The 20,769-nt window shown below is 56.2% G+C and overlaps 6 protein-coding genes across 6 annotated transcripts; 4 read left to right on the top strand and 2 right to left on the bottom strand.

Annotated features, from left to right (window-relative positions):
* Positions 1 to 860: 860 nt before the first annotated feature.
* SPBR_00782 (uncharacterized protein) lies at positions 861 to 1,955 on the bottom strand (the record flags this gene model as incomplete). Its single annotated transcript, XM_040759101.1, has 1 exon — positions 861 to 1,955. The coding sequence occupies one exon, from the start codon at positions 1,953 to 1,955 to the stop codon at positions 861 to 863; it is 1,095 nt and encodes a 364-aa protein (XP_040618563.1).
* A 7,007-nt stretch (positions 1,956 to 8,962) lies between these two features.
* On the top strand, positions 8,963 to 9,229 carry SPBR_01155 (uncharacterized protein; the record flags this gene model as incomplete). The annotated part of the gene is made up of 1 exon (XM_040759472.1): positions 8,963 to 9,229. The coding sequence occupies one exon, from the start codon at positions 8,963 to 8,965 to the stop codon at positions 9,227 to 9,229; it is 267 nt and encodes an 88-aa protein (XP_040618562.1).
* Positions 9,230 to 10,532: 1,303 nt separating this feature from the next.
* Positions 10,533 to 12,731, top strand: SPBR_00295 (uncharacterized protein; the record flags this gene model as incomplete). The annotated part of the gene is made up of 4 exons (XM_040758614.1): positions 10,533 to 11,827; positions 12,028 to 12,346; positions 12,369 to 12,428; positions 12,510 to 12,731. 4 exons carry the CDS (start codon positions 10,533 to 10,535, stop codon positions 12,729 to 12,731), a joined length of 1,896 nt encoding a protein of 631 aa, XP_040618561.1.
* A 2,137-nt stretch (positions 12,732 to 14,868) lies between these two features.
* SPBR_00260 (uncharacterized protein) lies at positions 14,869 to 17,216 on the top strand (the record flags this gene model as incomplete). Its single annotated transcript, XM_040758579.1, has 4 exons — positions 14,869 to 14,928; positions 15,005 to 15,970; positions 16,025 to 16,162; positions 16,227 to 17,216. The coding sequence occupies 4 exons, from the start codon at positions 14,869 to 14,871 to the stop codon at positions 17,214 to 17,216; spliced, it is 2,154 nt and encodes a 717-aa protein (XP_040618560.1).
* A 795-nt stretch (positions 17,217 to 18,011) lies between these two features.
* On the top strand, positions 18,012 to 20,091 carry SPBR_00329 (family 31 glucosidase; the record flags this gene model as incomplete). The annotated part of the gene is made up of 2 exons (XM_040758648.1): positions 18,012 to 18,900; positions 18,974 to 20,091. 2 exons carry the CDS (start codon positions 18,012 to 18,014, stop codon positions 20,089 to 20,091), a joined length of 2,007 nt encoding a protein of 668 aa, XP_040618559.1.
* Positions 20,092 to 20,411: 320 nt separating this feature from the next.
* Positions 20,412 to 20,693, bottom strand: SPBR_01151 (uncharacterized protein; the record flags this gene model as incomplete). The annotated part of the gene is made up of 1 exon (XM_040759468.1): positions 20,412 to 20,693. The coding sequence occupies one exon, from the start codon at positions 20,691 to 20,693 to the stop codon at positions 20,412 to 20,414; it is 282 nt and encodes a 93-aa protein (XP_040618558.1).
* Between the last annotated feature and the right edge of the window lie 76 nt (positions 20,694 to 20,769).

Here is a 20,769-nt window from a genome sequence, read left to right as displayed (position 1 = left end):
CGTGACTCGACAAAAAAGGCAACATGCCACCCATGAAAGCTACGATATACAAGACGGAAGGTCGGCTGGCCTATCATCAGAGGAACGAGGGTGCGCACCTTGCCGTATGCCAACCAATAGCTTTTGAACAACAGACATTCGGGAAAACAAGAGCCGGCACGGCCTAACGAAACCAGGCTGCAAGAAATGGTTCGCGAGATCTGCAGGGAATGGATACGGACATCGTCCTTTCCCTCTTTTAATTGTCTTTATTTCTCGCTATACTCACTCGCCTTCCTTTATTCTTTGCATGCAGAATATACACATCACACGAGACCATCCAGACAAAATCAACAAGCTCCACTTCAAACAGCTTCAAGACGACATCTGGGAAGGGTGTAAGCCCATTTTGCCGAGCGCCGAAACGCGACCGAACCCGTACAGTCGTCCTGAGCCTTCTATCCCCCCCAAGTCTGTTTTTATCTACCTTTCTACCACGGTCCCGGGTAAATAAAGCAAGGCAAGCGCGGCTGTGCATAATATGCGGGGGTGACCATATCCATTTGGCAACGTCAAGAGGCAAGCCTGAATGAACATCACGGCCACATTCATTGGGTAACTGGAAATAAACATGCTGATGAACAAGGCACCAAGCCAGAGCCCTCCGGCCAAAGGATGAAGAAGTCCCATGTGTGTATATGCTGACATTTCGTCACAGGACAGACAAAACTCAAAACGAAATGAAAACCCAAAAAATGCATCTTTCCTATGACAATGCTATTTTCCTTGAGGCCATTAAAACAAAAACAAAAAAAAAGCCAACACATTACCACCAATATTAACCCTTCGAAAAAATACACAAAAAACGATGGAACCAAGAACTACCGGTATTGGGCCTGGCCGTACTCCGTTGGTTGTAGGCCCTGGGGATGGTGGTAGCCCTGGGTCGCTGGCATTGCCGCCATCACCATGGGCGTGGCCGGCATCTCGACGGGGTGGTGTGCGCCTTCCTGGACGGGCAGCTCGTACACGCCGCCGGACTGCTGCTGGTAGAGCAAGTTGGGCGAGGGCGACGTGTTGTACGGGTCGTGCGGCCATTTGGACTCGCTCGGATCGCCGCCCACGGCGCCCGCCTTCCAGTCGTACGTGTTGGCGCCGCCCGCCGACAGGTGTGACAATTCTGTGCCGCTTGTCTGGCTGCCGCCGCCGCCGCCGCCGCCGCCGCCGCCTCGGCCACCGCCCATGTCACTAAACGCGCCGTCACCGCCCAGCATCGGCCGGTTCTCCTCGGTCGCCTGCCGCTTCCGCCACATGCGGACCAGGAAGAAGGCCAGCACGGCTACAATCGCCACACCCGCCACGGTGGCGCCAGCTATTATGCCGGTGCGCGTTGTGCTCGACATGCCGCCACCGCTGTTGCTGCCGTTGTTGTTGTTGCCGCCGCCGTCACCCGTCTTTGTGGGTGTGCCCGCCGTGGTTGTAATCGTCTGGGTCTGGCCGTTCGAGGTCGTCGTGATGGTCGTCAGGGTGGGTGTCGCGCTGGCGGTGCTGTCCGACGTGGTCGACGGCATCGCGGTGGTCGACGAGCTGTAGGTGCCGTTGCCGGCGGCCAAAAAGTCCTTTTGGGAGACGCTGAGCGGGGTGTTGCTAAACGAGCAGGCCGAGGCCATGGTGGTGTAGACGGTCTCGAGGTCGGCCAGGTCGGACTTGCCGATGCACTCGGCCGCGCCAATGACAAAGTTGCCCGTGTTGCTGCAGAGGCAGTCGTTCATGGAGGTGACGGTGTCGCCATTGCAGCCGCTGGCCGTGGAGGCGGAATCGAGACAGGACCGCGTGCCGACCGGGTAGGCGTCAAAGTTGTTGGTAAAGGCGGCGCGCACGGCGGTCGTCTGGACGAGGACAAGGAGGGTGACGAAGAGGGCGAGAAAGGGGGTCGGCGTGGGCCGCCGCCGCCTACTTTGTTGCCGGCTGTCCATTGTGCGAGTATTTGCGTGTGTGAGGGTGGAGAGGTGACGACAACAACAAGAGGTACGACAGACGAAGCTTGACAACGCGGTCCGTTTCGCTTCAGCTCGTCGTTCGCTGCGTAACAAGTCCGGCCGATGTGGTGGGAGTCGCTTCCCTTAAAAGGGGGCGTGTTTGGCAGGATCAGTCCAAATCTCGGACTTGCGTTTCTTCAGCCTTGGGAACGTTGAGCCGTCCACGGTGGAAGGCAAGCTCGGCAAGGTGTTGTATCGGGACGGAGAACACGCGCGAGAAGGTTTTGGCCTGAAGAATGAAAAAAGTGTCGGACAGTTTTCGTCGTAGTTTTTCTCCAGACGTAGGGATCGGGTTCCAGTCCACGGTTTCAGCCGCATGTGGTTTGGGAATCTCGATTCGGGATAGACGCGACACTAAATCTCCATGCAAACGGCTGCAGCGCAACCTTGGCGGAGGACGTTGTCTTCTTCGTATGGGACGTTGTGTGGGACGTTGTGTGTTGTCGAGGTCAGTTTGACGGCAAGATGCTCGGCGTCGATGAAGCTGGCGATCGTGAAGGGAGAAGAAGGAAATGGAGGCGGAAGCGATCTACGCGTTGGAAGAAGAGAAAATCAAAACGAGAAAAGAAGGTTGCCGACAGGAGTGGACTCGCGGAACTCCACAGTTGAATTACAAGCCCCCCGTCTAGAAAAGCGAAAGCAAATCGTGAGAAAATAAGGGGGGACAGAAAGAACAGAAGTAAGAAATTGGCGGAGACGATGCTGGGGGCGACCGATGAAACGAAGGTTGAAGGCCAAAACAGGACAAGAGGGAATAGTAGGAGAGGAGAATAGAGCCCAAGTCCAAGGCAGACCTGGAGCTCAGCCACGCAAAATTGGGGGCCCTTTACGCTTGACCCTTGACTTGACGCACTGTCGTCTCTGGCCTTTGCGAAGGATACGACATACAAAGCCGGTATCTCGCATATCTTACGTTGAAGGGCCTAACTGTTCCAGCCGGCTCCAGATTCTCACTCTCCTTCCTTTCCTTGTGCCTCTGCTGATGATGGAGACAAGCCCCAATCGCTCCCAGCCCCCTGCCAATTACTGTGCACATCCTTATTCAAAATACCACGCCAGCGGGAGCGGTGAGATGGATCCAAGGCTTCACGCAATTACCACTTCTCACGAGCCATGTGTTTCCCAGACGGAGGAAGCGACAAAACGAAAAACGTGAGAGCAACAAGACAATCGAATTGACAGGACTCGGGAAGCACGTCACTGAGACGAACATGGCGGAGGAGACAAGACGCAACAAGACCACATACAGGGTAATTACGATGGATTTTGGTCGGTGGGCTGGGATTCAATGCCTCCGCCACAGTCGACCCGCGCCAACAGACAAGCCTGGCGTGCTCTGTCCGTGGTCTTCCAAGGTGGATCGACACAAAACTCCCCTGGCCCGCTGACGACAGGGATCGTGCTTGTTTCGTTCGCTGTACCCGGCAGGTACCGCGTTAGGAGAAATTAGCTGCCATTCGGTGCAAGCCCATACGCCAAAATACGTGGATTGTGTGTCTAGTTACTTCTGCGTCCGTCAGCTTACCTGGGGCGGCCTGTTTGGTGAGACACGGAGGCAGGCCACTTGTAAGAATAGGGGCTTGGACAACTTCATATCCCACGTACGCGCTATGACAGCCTTCAGGTAAGGGTCATCATACTGAGTTGTTGCTGTGTCATTGTCAGCAAATAGGGCACTGTATCGATATATATATGCACGAAGTATACGATTTATACACGAAGTATATATATATATATCTCTCTCTATTCCTTCCTGGTGAGAACGGACAAAATGCGGACGAAAAACACCACTGTTGCGAATACAAGTATCTTACCATTCCGGGCTGCTCGTACAACAGCAAACCCCAACCCACACGGCGTGAGAAGCGAAGGATCTGCTGCGGGACGCCAAATAACGACGGAAGCGATCGTACCGTCGGGAATGGAGAACAAAGAGGTCCTCTGGTCCTTTGTCGTAGTTAAGTTCCAATGACCAGCCGACCAACGTGTCAAACCATGTGCTCTTCTGGGCCTTCAGCCTTTTCTGGCAGGATTCAATGTTCCCCAGCATGTGTGTCGAGTGTGGCGTGGGGTGTGGCTTCCTGAGCTCCTGCGGGAAAAGCTTGTTTTGTGCGGTTAGTGTTGGTCCGTAGCATTGTTTGCGTGTTAAAAATAGAAACAAACGCCAACTCTCGCTACCACACCAAAGAACTGCACAAAGCAACAAAACACCAGACTTGGAGCTGCACTGGCTGATTGACTCCAGAGGCAAAAAACGACGGAGTTTGGTGTGTCCTGGTACGTGACATGCCAAAGAGTCAGTTCCGAATGATTGCTGTACGTTTGATGTCGATTTCGTCGTAGATAAGATTCTGATGGTGTAGACTTAAACGAACGCCGATCCCTGGAGAATGTCCGGCCTACGGTCACGGCCAAGATCCAGGGCCACTTCGACGGCATTTGCGGCGGCCTCCACAGCTGTTGAGCCGGGACCGTGAGCCTCCAGCTGCGTGACCGTGGGCGAGACCGTCTCCTCTCCTTCTCCTGGTAAAGGGCATCCATCGGCCGTCTTTGGAGAAGCGGGTCTCGGGAAAGGCTTGATGGTGAGGTGTGCTTGTACTCTTATATTGCTTTAGCTTTTCAAGTGGCTTGTATTCAAGTATGGCATGTTCACTGTCGGTTGTACTCTTTGAATTTCCGTTTTGCACCTCGGTGCTGCCACACGGGCACCATCCAAAAGCATCATCGGACGTGGAGCAACAGGTGTCGCGCCAAACGATATGCCTCCAAGGAAACACTGCAACGCACATGAGGACGAGGCAATGTCGTTTCTGCCCTGTTACTCCGTATGCGGTTGAAGCCTTATAGCCTTATGACCGTATGGGCTGTTCGCGTTGGCAATACATGAAATCAGGATCGTTCTCGTTTGATCCGTCGCGACACAGCACGGGAATCAATATCAGAGCAATGGGACGACCGTTGTGTCTGTCGAGGAACCGTAGGTGAATGGGTCGTAAGATGAAGGGCTACTTGGACCGGCGAATCTGGCCGCCACGTCAGACGAACGCGATATTCTCTGCATCGCGGCTCTTGCCGGTCCAGAACGAGCGCTGGACCCTGCCTGCTCCACAATGGTAATTTGCCGATGCTTTGACTTTGACAGGCATGATGAGTGTAGAGATGGAAGAGAGAATGAGAGACGCAAAGTTCGCCGGGACAAGCGGTTGTTGGCTCTTTAAGTAGTTTGCCAGCCAGTTGGCTGTGACCGAGTCTCGGTCCGTGCAGTGGAGGATGCGAAAAACATCACGTCTGGTTCTTAAAGTGATGGTCGTGTAACGAGGTTTGTGGATTCAAAATGTATTCTTCAGACTTCCTCTACGTTGTTCCATGGCAGTTTTGTTTGGTCTTTCTGGACACTTGCGACCTGATCATCCTCGGCGTCAAATACGGTGTTTAAAAAGGCGACAAGGCCGGGCATGCCCGTGAGATTTGTCAGTTCAAAGTAATGAGAGCGGCGCTTCCTCTGCAGCGTTAAGGAATCCGTTATCTCCCCTTTCACAAGCTCACGGATGCTCTTCACGTCCAAGCCATAGGCAACAGGCACAGGCAACACGCTCCATGGATTGTATGGTCGAAACTGAGTCATTGTGAACGGCATCGAGATGCGGGTTTGATGTGTTCAAGCTTAGCATGTCTGGCGGGACCTTGATGCTCCCCAATATCATTGATTCTATAGACCACGTCGGCGAACGTCCGGGGCGTCGTTACGAAATTCAGTGTCCATGACAGAGGTGAACAGAAACAAGATGTGGTGAGTGCTGTGCGGCAGACGATGAACAGTGACCTACCAGACAGCTGAATATAAAACTAAGGACGGATGTTTGTCTTTCGAGATGGCCGTCTCATCCCGTGAGGAGGAAAGGGCTATCTGCTGTTCATGAGCTTTACAGCACATGTGTTATCCGGAAGCAAATGTTGGAAGCTAGAAGCCAAGTCAAGGAAGGGTTGGCGGAATAAGAGTAAGATAAAGATGAGAGTTTAATCTGGACAGCAAAAACGTGTCTGTCGTTTCTGCAAGACATTGTTGATGTTGGAAAAGGCACGACACTCATGTATCGTCACCACCATCTTTGGGATCGTTAAAGTGCTCCGACGTGAACCTGAAATCCAAGTCAACATGGACCGGGTTACGCGCTATTCACTGTGTTGTCTATGGCTTGTCTTGAAACAAGAGATATCATTGTAAATATTTACAAAATTGTAACAGTTTATTCAAAGTTTTTTTCTTCTGTTATTTTCGGTGGAATCATATTATTCATTTTGGTGTTCCAACAACTCAAAATAAAAGTTAAAATCAGCGTAAATCTAAGTATCAAAATACAATGATCACACTCCAAACAAATATTTAACGGTACAAAATTTTTAGAAAATGATCCCTCCTATTGTCTGTTGAGAATTTCACATCAACTATGATGCACTTCACGATGGTTCATTCTGGCTTCACTTCACTTCACACGCATGAAGCCGCACCATTAGAGGAAAGGGTCAGCATCTGCGTACGATCTCACTGGTAGTTTTCATTATGATACATTCGTACTTTATACTGCGTTACTCTATATTCCTGTTCATTGTTCCCTGCTTCTCTTTCCAGCGCCGACTGCTATGTTGTCCTCGTTCGTGTACCAAAGTTCTCTCGACGTTCAATATGCACTCTTACTCATCCATCGTATTGCAGCATCACGTCACGAGACGACGCCGCCTGTCTGGTCACATGGGCCACCGAGAGCAATTTATGGAGGGCTGGTCCTCCTCGAGTCCTGTCCCTCGGACCCCGTCACGACCCAACATATGCAACAAGTTTCGTCTTGGCGCCCCCACAGCCGTCTGTCAGGCGAGACGGGCCCTTGCTTCTGGCCCATTGTTTTTCCATTGTCCTTTTCGTCGTCTCGCTTCCATTCCTTGGGATATTGTTTGCCGGCCGCAAAGGAGACTGCGCGCAAGTCATCCTTATCCCCTCTCCGCTTCCTTTTTCACAATGGGAAAACGCAGACTTGGGAACTGTCGTGCGGTCACAAAAGCAGCCCGACCTAAAAATCGTCGGCGGTTGTGTGGCGTTGACGATTGGCTGCACGTGGAGTGGGACGTTTTCTCCGAATCCTTTGGGCCGCAGCCTAGGCCGAGGTGGGAAGACCCGTCAACAGAGCTGCGAGGTGCCGTCGTTTTTGTTGTATTCCATGGTGCCGTTGCTACCGACTGGAAATGAGTCGGTAGTATTCTGTATACTTTCGGTGTGATTTGCTGACTTTGCTTTCTGACTTTATTTTTAGGACCTGCCGCGTCTAATAGTCCCCAGAAGAGATTGCATTTCTTGTCGATAAAGTCGAACAGGTGCGTTTGGAGTTCTGATTGGCCTGGATGCCGGCCGGTGAAGACAATCACAGGCGACAAAACGTTCTACAACGCTCCGAGCGCACGTTTGTCCCAATGAACGTGGAAAACCAATGACCCGTCGCAGTCAGTGACTATTGGCAAGATATTTTGGGAACGTGCCCAGTCCCCACGGACAACTCGTGCGATGCTCGCGGTGAGGAGTTGTCAACTACTGACTACTGCAGTGTGAAAGCGCTATGCCGCTTTGATGGCGTCTTCAGCTGGCTGTGGTCCCGTAGTAGTTGCCGGGCGGTGACGGGTGACCGACCAGGACGAGTGACGAGAACAGACGTGCGCCAAAGAAATACAAGACAAAGAAAACAAGCGCATTCATCTCGACGATCGGACCAGTCGCAGTCGGACTTGTGGTGGACGGGTGGTGGACGAGAGAAATAAGAAGAAAGGGAACATGTACAATAATGGGAGAGACTTCGCTTTGACAAGCAAGCTTCTGGAAACATGCGGCTGTCTGAGAAACAGCCGTAGAGATGGAGACGGACGAGAAAAGGCCAGCGTATGTTTGAGAATACGGCCCGTTCTATGTGGTGTTGACAGAAAGTCCGATTTCTTTCTGGGTTTTCTTTTCTTTCGCGCGCACAGCCAGTGTCGTATTATTGCTCGACTCGACCAAACGGGTTAGCATTATTTAGCAAGGAAGGGGGTTGCTTGTATGGAGTTGGGGCGATCCAGGCGGTCCTGAGACAAGCTTTGTAAGAGAGCAGCCCGGGCCGCCATGTTGACTTTGGGCAAACTCCTGCGCCTCGCCTCGCTTTTCTTTTCAGTCTTTTGTATTTCTGGTGTACGAATGTGTGCTGCTCGAGTCATCCCTTTTCGCTCGAGGCAAAGGCCCGCTTGTATTGGACGGAGCAGTTTCGCTTGGTCTTCCCGGAGGTGCGCTGCAACAAACGGCCGGGGGGAGAGGGGGGGGGGGGGGGTCCAGCATGTCATGGAGATGGCAAGAGACGAAAACCAGCAGAAAACGAGACGGCGAATCGAGGAGGAGAGAATAGACGGCGGAGAAGTGGGCAGACAGGCGGAAAGGGGCTTGTCCAAAACATAAAACCGTAATGTCAGATGGGAGTTTTGGATACAATTATGGTATTCTGCAGAAATGCCATATTACTAACAGATGCATGGCCGTCTCTCCCCTTTCTACTCTGCAGTCCTTTTCTTTTCCTCTTGTCTCCTTTCCTCTTTTGCTTTCCTTCTCTTTTTCCCCTTCCATCTCGTCAACCTCTCCCAACCACATTCCCATTCGTTCTGTTCTCCTTGGCTGGCCGTGGAGCGGTCGTCGTTAATTGCTGGTCAATACTTTCCACGTTCTTTTCGTTTTCATTTCTTTTTAATTCTCTTCTCTTTTTGACTCTCTTCTCTTCTTCGACTCTCTTCTCTTCTTCGACATACTCTTTTTCGTATTCTTTTAGTTTCTTCTTTTTGTTTTCGTCGTCTGTCAACTGTCTACTACATCACGACATCGATTGTCTCGCAACAGATACCCTCACCAACTGCACTTTTACCTACACAGCACCGCCGCCATGGGCCAAGCATTCTCCACCGAGTTCCCCGACGAGTCGCTGGACGTCATCAGCAAGGAGGACGCCTTCTCCGAACTCATCCTGGCCATCTGCTGGGCCGGCACCTTTTATGTCATCGGCATGATCTTCACCACCGTCAAGATCATCGACCGGTGGCGGGGCCCGCGCGACGACAACCCGACGGGCTTCTTCTCTGTGCTGGGGGCACTCATATTAGCCTTGGCCTGGCCGGCCGTGCTGGTCATTCTGGCCCTGAGCAGTCACTAGGATGGGCGGGCGGGAGAGTAGCGGTGGAGGAAGATGAACAAGAAGAAGGAGAAGAAAGAAAGGCCCAGAAGAATGAACGAAAAGAATGAACGAAAGACTTTCGACTGAGAGGGAAGAGCTTCATGAAGAAGGACGGCAAAGGCGACGGGCCGACGGGGGGAAGTGAACGATGGAGGTGAAGGGGAGACGATATCACCATCGACATCATTATCGACATCATTATCGACGTCAACATATACATCGACTTCGATACATTGGCATCGGCAACACTCGCCCGTGAACACATCCACAATCTGTCTCTCCATCGCACGCCATGTCCGTCAAGAGCACCAGCAACAGCCTTGTCAACAGGAGTCCTGGTTTGTGTCACGGCTTCCTAAATACCGATATTCTGCCAGTTGATCTGTCGCCACTGACAATCTGTTCTCGGAAGCGACACGTCTCCAGGAACTCGACGACCTCTGGAGGGACGTGTCTTTGATATGAATTCCATTGTGGTTTTTAATCTGATGGCGTCGATGGATGTTGATGTTTACTCTGTCGAACAATGGTTGCTTTGGGGGCCGTGGACGGGATGGATATTGGAGCTGCAGACGGCTGTTGGTGGCCACAGGAGGCAAGGATTCCTTACATGTGGGCTGCTCCCAACGCCCACATTTCCACATTTCATAGTCTGTTCAACTTATTCGTGCGCTGGCACTTGCATATTCATTGCCAGCAATCAATCTACATTTATCTTTACAAAGTTGGCCATGCACAAGCATTCGACATGTTTCCACCAGCAGAGTAGCTGGTGGCCCTAATTTCGTCCGCGGCGCGGCGACGGTTCATTGCATGGCGCCGTGCTGAATGACGTGTTGACGTAATGCTGCTGCCTCTTGGCCGTTCCATCGCCTTCCAACAGACACAAGCTGTTGCAACGGACGGATGGGGTACCGACTCAGCGACACAGTGACGCTGCATCGAGAACTTTGCCACAAGCTGGACGAGTCTCATGCGTCGTTTGCCGTACAACGTACAAATAGCCCCCTCGTCCCCTGAGGCCCCTCGAAACACGCAGACTTTCTTGCATGTTTTTCCCAACGCGCACCGACCAGACTTGCGACCGTGTTTTATGTTTTATGCTTGTGGGGCCAGCCATTGTTGCTTTTGGCCCTTGCCGATCGGCCTGACCCGTCCGTCAATCTCAGCTCATCACCTTATTTTTTTGGTCGTCAAGACCAGATCGCCCCAATCGTCATCGTCAATTGAACCTCATTCTGCTCAGGCCACATTTTCACCACGTTTCCCACCCACGCCTCTCATGTCCTTCCTCCCCGTGTCCAACGCGGCTGTCGCTGGCTTCGTGACGACCTCCATCGCCCTCCTCGGGGCCTATTTGTACCTCCGCTCGCCCCTCACCGTCCGGTATCGCAACACCACGTCTGCCGTCAGGATGAAGTCCTGGGTCGTCGTCAAGAACTCCGACAAGCCCAGCGAGGCGCTGTCCTTCAAGGACGACGGCACCGTGACGGACGAGGACACGCTGCCGCGCCCCAGGGGCAGCGACATTCTCGTCCGCGTCTCCCACGCCGGCCTCAACCCGGCCGACCTGGCCTTTATGAAGAACATCCCCAGCTGGGTGCCGTTCCGCCGCCGGCCCACGCCGGCCATTGACTTTGCCGGCACCATTGTCGCCATGGGCCCGACAGCAAGCAAGGTCCGCTGCCATGTGCGCGCTGGCCAGCCCCCCCTGGTCGTGGGCTCCCGCGTCGCCGGCTGTCTCACCGTGCCCTATGTCGCGACGGGCCACGGCGGGCTCACCGAGTATCTGACTGTGCCCGCCTCCATGGTCGCGCGCCAGCCCGCGTCGCTCAAAGGCCCCGACAGCAGCGTGGCGGCCGTGGGCCTGCTGGGCTGCGCGGGCCAGACGGCCTGCCTCTGCGCCACCGACAGCCTGGCGCGCGCGGCCCTCGCCGCGGCCACCGCAGCCGGCCGCCCGCCGCGCGTGCTCATCAACGGCGCCAGCGGCAGCGTCGGCTCGCTGCTGATCCAGATCCACAAGGCCAAGGCCCCGTCGCGCGGCCCCGCGCACGTCACCGCCGTCTGCTCGGGCCGCAACACCGCCTTTGTGCGCGGCCTCGGCGCCGACGCCGCCGTCGACTACACCCAGCACGCGTCGCTGCCGGCCTTCCTGGCCGCCGAGTTTGGCAGCGCCGACGCCCAGTTTGACCTCATCTACGACTGCGTCGGCGACCAGGCCCTCTACCTGCAGAGCCCCGCGTACCTGCGGCCCAAGACGGGCGCCCTGCTGTGCATCGTCGCCGGGCCCGTCGGCGTGCCGGCGGTCGTGCGCAACCGGCTGCTGCCCGCCGCCCTGGGCGGCACGCCGCGCGCGTACCGGATGCTGGGTCTGATGCCGTCGGGCGACCTGGCGCGGCAGGTGGTCCGCATGGTCGAGGACGGCACCATTGCGCAGATGCCCATTGACTCGGTGTGGCCCATGACGGACGTGGTCGCCGCATACGAGAAGCTCATGACCAAGCGCGCGCGCGGCAAAATTGTCATCCAGGTCGAGTCCAAGGCAAAGAATGCGACGCTGCCCGCGGCGGTAAAAACGTGAGATATCATCTTGTCTGTTGTAAGCTTTTGGTTGAACTAGGCGGTGAGACTGGGTAGTACTGCATTGGATTCGTCTGCTGTCTCATCAATATATTCATATAAAACTGAACCGTTTTGCAATACCTGCACGCCTGCACACCTGCACCTGCACATCTGTACACCTGCACTGCGTCGTTTCTCACCCTACCCATTGCAAGGCTGGCAGTCGTGCCCGTGGTCCATCGTGTCGCACGGCTCCAGCAGCTGCTCGTAGTAGCCCATGCTGTCCGTGCACACCCGCCCGATGGCCACCTCGCGCGTGTCGTTGCCGGCCGCCTTGCTCGTTCCGTCGCCCCGCTTGTGGCACGACCACAGGTCCCAGCCTTCCACCCGCCGGATCTTGCACTGGCTGTGGCACGCCGTCGTCAGGCCGTGCTCGAGGCACCGCGTGTCCTGCTTGAGGTTGGGCGTCGCGCACTTTTGGTCGTTGTGCCCGTTGGACCGGTCGCACGGCGTAAGCGCTTCGCCGACCGCAAGGTCCGTCGGCGACGTGTTCCAGAGCACCCACGTGGATGTGACGGTGCGTGGCGCCACGGTTGTCGCCGTCCATGGTGCACCCGTCGGTGCTACGCGTCCTTTGTCGTCAACGTGTACCGAGTACAGATGACGGCTCGTAATGGCCGTCTGCAATAGCGTGTAGGGAAAGTATTCTGGGTTGGGACTCGACGGCCACGGCTCGTACATGGTGACAGTCTGGACGGTGACGGTGTCCGCTGGGGCTGTGCTTGACGCAGTCTCACCGGCCTTTACCGTCAATGTCCGCGACCAAATGCGTGTGACCGTCGTGGGGTATGTTGTCGCGCCTTTCCATGTCGGTTGTGACTGTGGTGTGGGTGTTGACGACGATAGAGAGGCTGCCTGAACGTGGCTGTTGGACAGCACCGCTACCGTAAGTGCAATCGCGGATGCCTTCATCTTGTGTAAACTGGAATGGCCAGATGCTCCTGTATCGCGTTTCTCTCATTGGCCTTCTCCAAGAAGTTTCCAGGAAACGCAATGTCGATACATGTTGCCTGATCTCTCGCTCGTGACAACACCTATCGTACACAGGGAGAACTGTTCTCTGGTCACTTGAAGTCGACAGCTGGCCGTTTCGAGAATTAATTAAAATGTTGCGGCGCTATGCTGGCTTCACCATTTGTGTTGTCTCGGCATAAAAATGCACATTATTTGTGGCCGCTGATGAGTTTAGGCGGCAACTCTTGAGCGTGAGACGTCTCTGCTTATTCTTGTTAGTCATCTCTGCCATATTAAATGCTTGGAGGAGCTCGGGATCGGAAATCCTCGAAATGGCTTCGTTCTCACATGGTGCATATATCTGACGGTCAACTGGAGTGAGAAAAAATGGGTAATCCTCCAATTGAACGCTCGCCCCAAACCAGAGCTGTCGATGCCGATGCCGTCGTGCCTCTCAGAGGACAGGCCACCAGCCAAACCCAATCGGCCAGACGCCATGGCAGGATTTGGTTTAGTGGCCGAGAACGGTTGACATTTTGGCGTCGAATCTTCGGCGACTTTATGCACCAAGGAGGCCCTAGCGGCGGGTGAGCCTGTCGCGCCAGACGGGGCCACTGGGGATATTGTGAGCGGTCAAGACGACAAACGAATCTTTGTGCCGTCCTGCGTTTCTCGTCCGGCATCCTGCTCTCTTTGCTTGATGGGAGGCCGTTGCGATGCCTGTCGTATTGCGTGAGAAGGAATCTGTCCTCCGTCGTCCTGCTTGTGGTCTCAGCTTTTACAACAACCACGACCCTCTGTGCGTCCCACCACTCTACTTGGCGAGAGGACAAAAAGTTCAGCGGTCACCGGCAGGCGGACCCAGAATGAACGTCGCGATGAACCGCCAGCGGTTCGTCATGCTGGGTCAGGTTAGGAGCCAGCACCTGGTCTCCGAGGAAATGAATGCGGGCGTGCCCCCTGCAAACGGCGCACTTCCCTGCTGCTTTCGTGATCCGGTGTCGCATTGAGGGCGTTTGCACAGCTCTAATTTTGTCCAGTATTTTCTGTTCTTCCGTTCTTTGGGCCCTTTTGGTATGATTGAACCAACGGCTGTGGAGTCACGCACACGCCATGGATGATAGGCATGGGCGGGGATCATTGCAGAAAGTCAAACGGTTTTCTGGGTGGGGCCGCTTGTCACCTTTCTCCAGGAAAGTCGGAATGTTGACCAGAACATTGACGTGAACGAAGCCAGAGAATTGTGAGGAAAGGAACATATTCATCTCAGGGAGCTTCAAACGCTTCGAAAAGGGGTTGTCGAATGCGGCACCTGCCTCTTTTGGAGTCTGCCGCACCCATCGTGATTGCCAAAGTTGAACGATACCGTTCTAAGCCCCTCTGTCAGGAAAGAGCGACTGGACCGAAAGGTGCCTCCATGCGGTGTGCAAATGCGGAGAGTCTGAGGGAAGGAACCAAGAGCCGGAGAAGGAAGACAAACGTGCACTGGCAGTAATGGAGGAAAGAGCCAGGGGCGACCATACCGCAAAATATGAGATCTGACACGACCCAAAGTGGACACAGACACCGACACGGCCAAAACGAGCTGCATCGCAGCTTTGCGCCACATTTCTTCAAAGGTGCATTTTTTGGACGCCCATTCTCTTTCTCGCCTCTACCCACCGCAGACAATCTCCTATGTGGAAACAAAATTCTATTTTCTCTCCGGTATAGTCAACTATTGGCCCTCGCCCAGAAACGAAACGTAACATCCCAGCACCGACTGGCAAGCCAAGTCAAATTCTTCTCATAGACTCTCGCATTCGACGACACAGACGCCATAGTTCTAAGGACACCGCTCGCTTGATCCCAGAACCCGGCACAGTAATACGGCTACGGTTCCAAGGAGGCGCCGCAATTGTCATGGCTGTGTGACGTATGGATTCGATGAGGCGTGGCCAGGTCACTCAAATTCCGTGAGCTGATCTATCGCACAACAATAGCATCGCCATACGATTACTCTCAGTGGCCACATCCAGTTTACCTCGTTTCTCCAGCCGTCCATGTCTCAGGAACGACCCCACACGCGGGCGTGCAGCACCTGCAAAACACGCCGTATCAAGGTACGTTACTGTCTCTGCGCACGACAATGACGATCTGGTGGGCATATTTTTCTGTTCTCACTCTCACCATGTATAGTGCGATGAAGAGTATCCGATGTGCCAAAACTGTCTTCATGGCGGCCGAGAATGTTTCTACTCGACCAATGTTGATCGGAAGCACCGCGACGATAGTCGACGGACACAGCGGCGAGATGCGCAAAATACGCCAGCAGCACCGGCATCAAACTTTATCACGTCTACGGCTGTGCATCCCACATCCTCCACTTCAACACCGGGCCCTGATGCCGGTTTCGTCCGACACGATGCCAGCCCAGGCGATGTCGGCATCCGTATTGACGACAGACTCGACTTGGAAGCCATCTCTGGACGCAACGATCGCATGCCGTTTTTGCAATCAGCCGATGGAATGGAGATCACAGCATATGTCGCAGGCAGCGAGGTACCTCTCAGTGTCGCCCAGTCGGCCGGTGCACTCACGATCAACTACGCACCACGCTACTTTTGGCGCGGCCAGCCTGGGAGCACGTCTACCCATTACGCGAACATTTACGCGCCCGAGGACAACGTAGGCAGTTCTGGCATATACTCCGGCGTATCGCCATTCTATCCTACGGGCCCCAGTCAACGGCAAGATTCTGTATCCGGAGCAAAGAAGGGCGACGAACAGGCCCGGTATAACCAGGACAACGAATGGCAACGGCCGGCGTCGACGCTCAGCCTGCCCATCGGTGACCTGGCCATGTGCTACTTTGCGTCCAACTTTGTGCTCATCCCGCGGCGGCCCTTTGGCGGCAGCTTCTTTGAATTTATCGTGCCCGTCCTCCAAGGGCAGCCCGCCGATAGTTCTGTCCAGTATGCGCTGCGTGCGTGCGCATTTTCGGCGCTGGGCAATCGCTGGGTCAGTGATACGGTTGACTTTCACGCCATAGGAATCAGTCAGTATACGGCGGCTCTGGCGAAGACGACCCAGAACCTGAAAAACCCACGGCTCAGGACGACGGACGCGACATTGGCGACGGTGCTCCTGATGGGGCTTTTCGAGGTGCGTATCCACTGGCAGGAGCTACGCCGCACAATAGTAATACTAACAAAGTAGAGCATCACGGCAAAGAAGGAAATGTTTGCGTGGCGCTCGCATATTGAAGGCGCCGTACAAATTGTCCAGAGTCGGGGCCCGGGCAGGATCCGCACGCGTGTTGAGAAGCTGCTCTTCAATTCGGTCCGCATGCAACTAGTATGTCACGCTCACTCTGGTGTGAGGCAACGGGCTTGACTGCTGCTGACCTACCGTCCCTCAGATCTACCATACGATGACGGCCGACTCGCCTCCGACATGGAACATCAACTGGTGGTCTGGCGAGAACATTCTCGACTCGGCCACGCTCCGCTCCCAGCGCTTCCTCATGGAAACGGCCCAGATTCGCCGCGAGCTGGACCGCTACGTCAAAGCGTCCGCGGGCCAACAGGCCATTTCCCACAAGGAACTCAGCATGTACATGCTGCGCGTCAGGGCCATCGACAGCGAGATGGCCGCGTTCCTCGCCTCCTTGCCCCACGGGTGCAAGCCCTATACCCGCGCCCTGGCCGGCGACGTACCGGACGGAGACTACGAGAATGCCGAGGCGTATCCCGGCCGCGTTGACATGTACCCGGACATTAGCATGGCCACAGTCTGGGTCGGCATCCGCTCGTGCCGCCTTGTCATGTCGTGTTCCATTGTGCGCTGTCTCGCCCTTACGTGTCCGCCCGGTACCGATTACCGCACGCTGCCCGAGTGCATCGAGGAGACTCGTCGATGCAAAGGTCTCGTGGACGATGTCGTCGCTGCCGTGCCCTACTTTTTGGGATCGGTGCCGTCCATGCCGCCGATTTCGAATTCGCGGCAAGGGCCGGTTCCACAGCTCGGCCCGACCTCGGCTTCGGCGGCCACGTCTGGCTTTGCCTGCGGTGACGACCACGGCCATGGCATGCCCAAAGTCCTGGCGGCCTACCTGCTCATCTGGCCGCTGGCCGGCGCCTACACACACGACTGTGCCACGCCGACCCAGCGCCTCTATATGGCCGGCCGCTTCAAGTATATGGGCAATGTCCTGGGCCTGCGGTACGCGCTCTTGTGTGTCGAGACGCCCTTCCGGTTCCCCTCGATGTTTATGTACCGGGACCGGGTGATTGTCACCGGCTCGCCAGCCAACAGCCCGCCCTCGGACGGGGCGTCCACCGCCAGCAGCCTGCCATACATAGGACTGGGCCGAAGCCCGGCCAACTTCCGGGCGAGCCCAGAACGATAGAACCCTGACGGCAGTATAGGAACCTGCCATATGATCTGTCATGATATAAATGCTATGGAATGGCCTCACTTCGTCGAAGCACAGGTATTTAGCAGGAGACGCAATGACGTTGAAATAATCGGATGAAAGACATATGGTCGTGCGACGTAACGTGGGAAACATCGTTGCAAAGTAGAGACACACGAGTCGGGCAGTGAGTCAAGCCGGGTAAAATGAACACGCGTGTAACACTCTCGTCTTGCAGAATGTTTGGCGCGCAAGATCAGCTATATGAAGCGGGGAACAAAAAATATAACAAAAAATCACCGGAGCAGCGCGTTTATAGCCATGCGGAACCGGCGGCTTCCCCGGACCCCAACATTCTAAGCGCCAGTCGGACGCAAGTGATTTCCGGATGCACTCCGGATGTTCCGCGTCTTTATCAAGCCCCACCGGCAGAGCTGGAGCGCTCCTTGACGCTGGTTACATATTGTGGTATAATACTTATAGTTTCGTTGTGTCAGGTCCCCGGCTAGCGGCCTTCTCCTCATTGCCAATCTGTCGTAAGACGTGCGGGTCTAGGCCGAGACCGGATATCGGTGTCAGCAGATCCCCCGCCCGGTTAAATGTCGACGACCGACCCTGTCGTGTTATTTGCGAGGCCGCAAATGCCGCCAAACATCGGAGCCGCAGAGTCGCAAAGTAGTATAAATGTGTACGGCGGGCGACATAGCACGGTCAACGTACATCTGGACGAGATAACTTTTGCCCACAGAGTCTCCCTACACAAGAACCATCGGACGTCAAACGGCCACTATGTTATCTCAACAAGAAAATCGACTCGTGTACGAGTACGATGGGGAAACGGTCTGGGTCGAGCCCTGGGGGCCCAACGCGGTGCGCGTGCGCGCCACTAAGGCGGCGACGATGCCGACGGAAGACTGGGCGCTCCTGGCGCCGCCGCCGCTCCTGCACCAGCCGCAGATCTCCGTCTCGGACGATGATGGGGCCTCCCTGACCAACGGCCAGATCAAGGTGGTCGTGACGAAGCGGGGCAAGCTGACCGTGTGGAACGCCGAGGGCAAGCTGGTGCTGGAAGAGTATGTGCGCAACCGCCGCGACGTCCGCGACCCCAAGTGCAGCGCCATCGAAGTGGAGGGCCGCGAGTTCAAGCCGATCCTGGGCGGCGACCACTACCACCTGACGGCGCGCTTCGAGAGCCTCGATCCGCACGAGAAGATCTTTGGCATGGGCCAGTACCAGCAGCCGCACCTGGACCTCAAGGGCCACGACCTCGAGCTCGCACACCGCAACTCGCAGGCCAGCGTGCCGTTTGCGCTGTCGTCCCTGGGCTACGGCCTCCTGTGGAACAACCCGTCGATCGGCCGCGCGGTGCTCGGCAAGAACATTATGAGCTTCGAGGCGCTGTCGACGCGCAGCCTGGACTACTGGGTCGTCGTCGGGGACACGCCGGCCGCGATTGAAGAGGCGTACGCCGAGGCGACGGGCAAAGTGCCGATGATGCCGGAATACGGCCTCGGCTTCTGGCAGTGCAAGCTGCGGTACCAGACCCAGGAGGAGCTGCTCGGCGTGGCGCGCGAGTACCGCCGCCGCGGCCTGCCCATCGACCTGATTGTCATTGACTTTTTCCACTGGCCGAAGCAGGGCGAGTGGAAGTTTGACCCGGTCTACTGGCCGGATCCCGGTGCGTTTTTGTCCTTTTGCCCCCCCCCGGCCCATTTTCCCTCTGCTTACAATCTACTGACTGTCTTGCGCAGACGCCATGGTCCAGGAGCTCCAGAGCCTCAAGATCGAGCTGATGGTGTCCATCTGGCCGACCGTGGACAAGCTGTCGGAGAACTACGAAGAGATGCGCGAGCGCGGCTACCTGATCCGCGTCGACCGGGGCGTGCGCACGGCGCTCGACTTCCAGGGGGACACGGTGCACTTTGACGCGACGAACCCGGGGGCGCGCCGCTACGTCTGGGACAAGGCGCGGCAAAACTACCACGCCAAGGGCATCAAGGTCTTCTGGCTCGACGAGGCCGAGCCCGAGTACACGGCGTACGACTTTGACAACTACCGCTACTTCCAGGGGTCCAATCTCAGCATCGGCAACCTCTACCCGCGCGACTACGCGCGCGCCTTTTACGAGGGCATGCGCGACCAGGGCCAGCAGAACATTGTCAACCTCGTGCGCTGCGCGTGGGCCGGCAGCCAGCGGTACGGCGCGCTCGTCTGGAGCGGCGACATCGCCTCGTCGTGGTCGAGCCTGCGCAGCCAGCTGGCCGCCGGCCTCAACATGGGCCTCGCCGGCCTGCCGTGGTGGACGACGGACATTGGCGGCTTCCACGGCGGCGACCCCAGCGACGACGCGTTCCGCGAGCTCTTTGTGCGCTGGTTCCAGTGGGGCGCCTTCTGCCCCGTCATGCGCCTACACGGCGACCGCGAGCCGCAGCAGCCGCAGCACGGCACGACCGGCGGCGCGGCGTGCCGCAGCGGCGCGCCCAACGAGGTCTGGTCGTACGGGCCGGCCGTCTACGCGATCTGCAAGACGTACCTGCAGATCCGCGAAGACCTCCGGGACTACACGAGGGCGCTCATGCGCGAGGCGCACGAAAAGGGCAGCCCCGTGATGCGGCCGCTGTTCTACGCGTTCCCCCACGACACGACATGCTGGGAGCGCGGCGAGCAGTACATGTACGGCAGCAAGTACCTGTGCTGCCCCGTGCTCGAGCCCGGCCAGCGCGAGATGTCCGTCTACCTGCCGCCTCTGCCGGAGGGCGCGCAGTGGCGGCCCATGGCCACGGAAGCGGAGGCTTTGGGAGGCGGCCAAACTGTGACGGTGGCCTGTCCGCTGGAGTCGATGCCTGTCTTTGTCAGGACCGACCTGTGAGATTGACATTGGTGTTTATCGCTGGACTGGTTTCGGAAATGGAAATGCGTCATTCCGTTGGGCTCGCTGTCGACTGTTGTTTTGGTGACGATGGTGTCTTGGTGTCTCGGCGGACAAATATTGTGCAGTAATAATGCCTTACAACGGTCATTAGGACGCATTGTAGCGGCCGATGCCCCATTACACAGCCTACAATTGGAACGGCTCGAGACGCCCGCTAGCACCTCCGAGAGGCCGTTAACAAGCATCAAACATTAGGCTACCGATTTAAACTAATTTATGACACTTAGTACCAGCCCGCGGCCGGTGACATCTATCGTCTAGAGCGCCTTTGGTAGCCCGACATTCATGCCAACCCGGTCAGCCCCTGGCTGGCCGGCACTCTGGATACCCTGCGCCCAGCTCCAGTGTCGTGTAGCGTTGTGAAAGCACGGGCTCCAGACCGACACCGGCCGAGCCGTCGAGAACGTGCCCGATATCCTTAACACTCCCCGCAGCACAGCCCCGAAAGGACACACTGGCGCCGCGACACCATCTGGAAACGCAGTCGTCAAGCTCGAGCGGTCAATGGAAGCGACGCTGCGGATGGCCACCTTTTGCATGGCGGATATGCGGGGCGAACAAGACATGGGCTTGGCTGTTCTACCGACCCTTTGTCTTTGGCCTTTCTTGTGTACA

Source organism: Sporothrix brasiliensis (genome assembly GCF_000820605.1).
Source record: "Sporothrix brasiliensis 5110 chromosome Unknown Cont19, whole genome shotgun sequence".
NCBI lineage: Eukaryota > Fungi > Ascomycota > Sordariomycetes > Ophiostomatales > Ophiostomataceae > Sporothrix > Sporothrix brasiliensis.
Note: the sequence above shows the minus strand (reverse complement) of the source record. Positions and strands in the feature narration are given on the sequence as shown.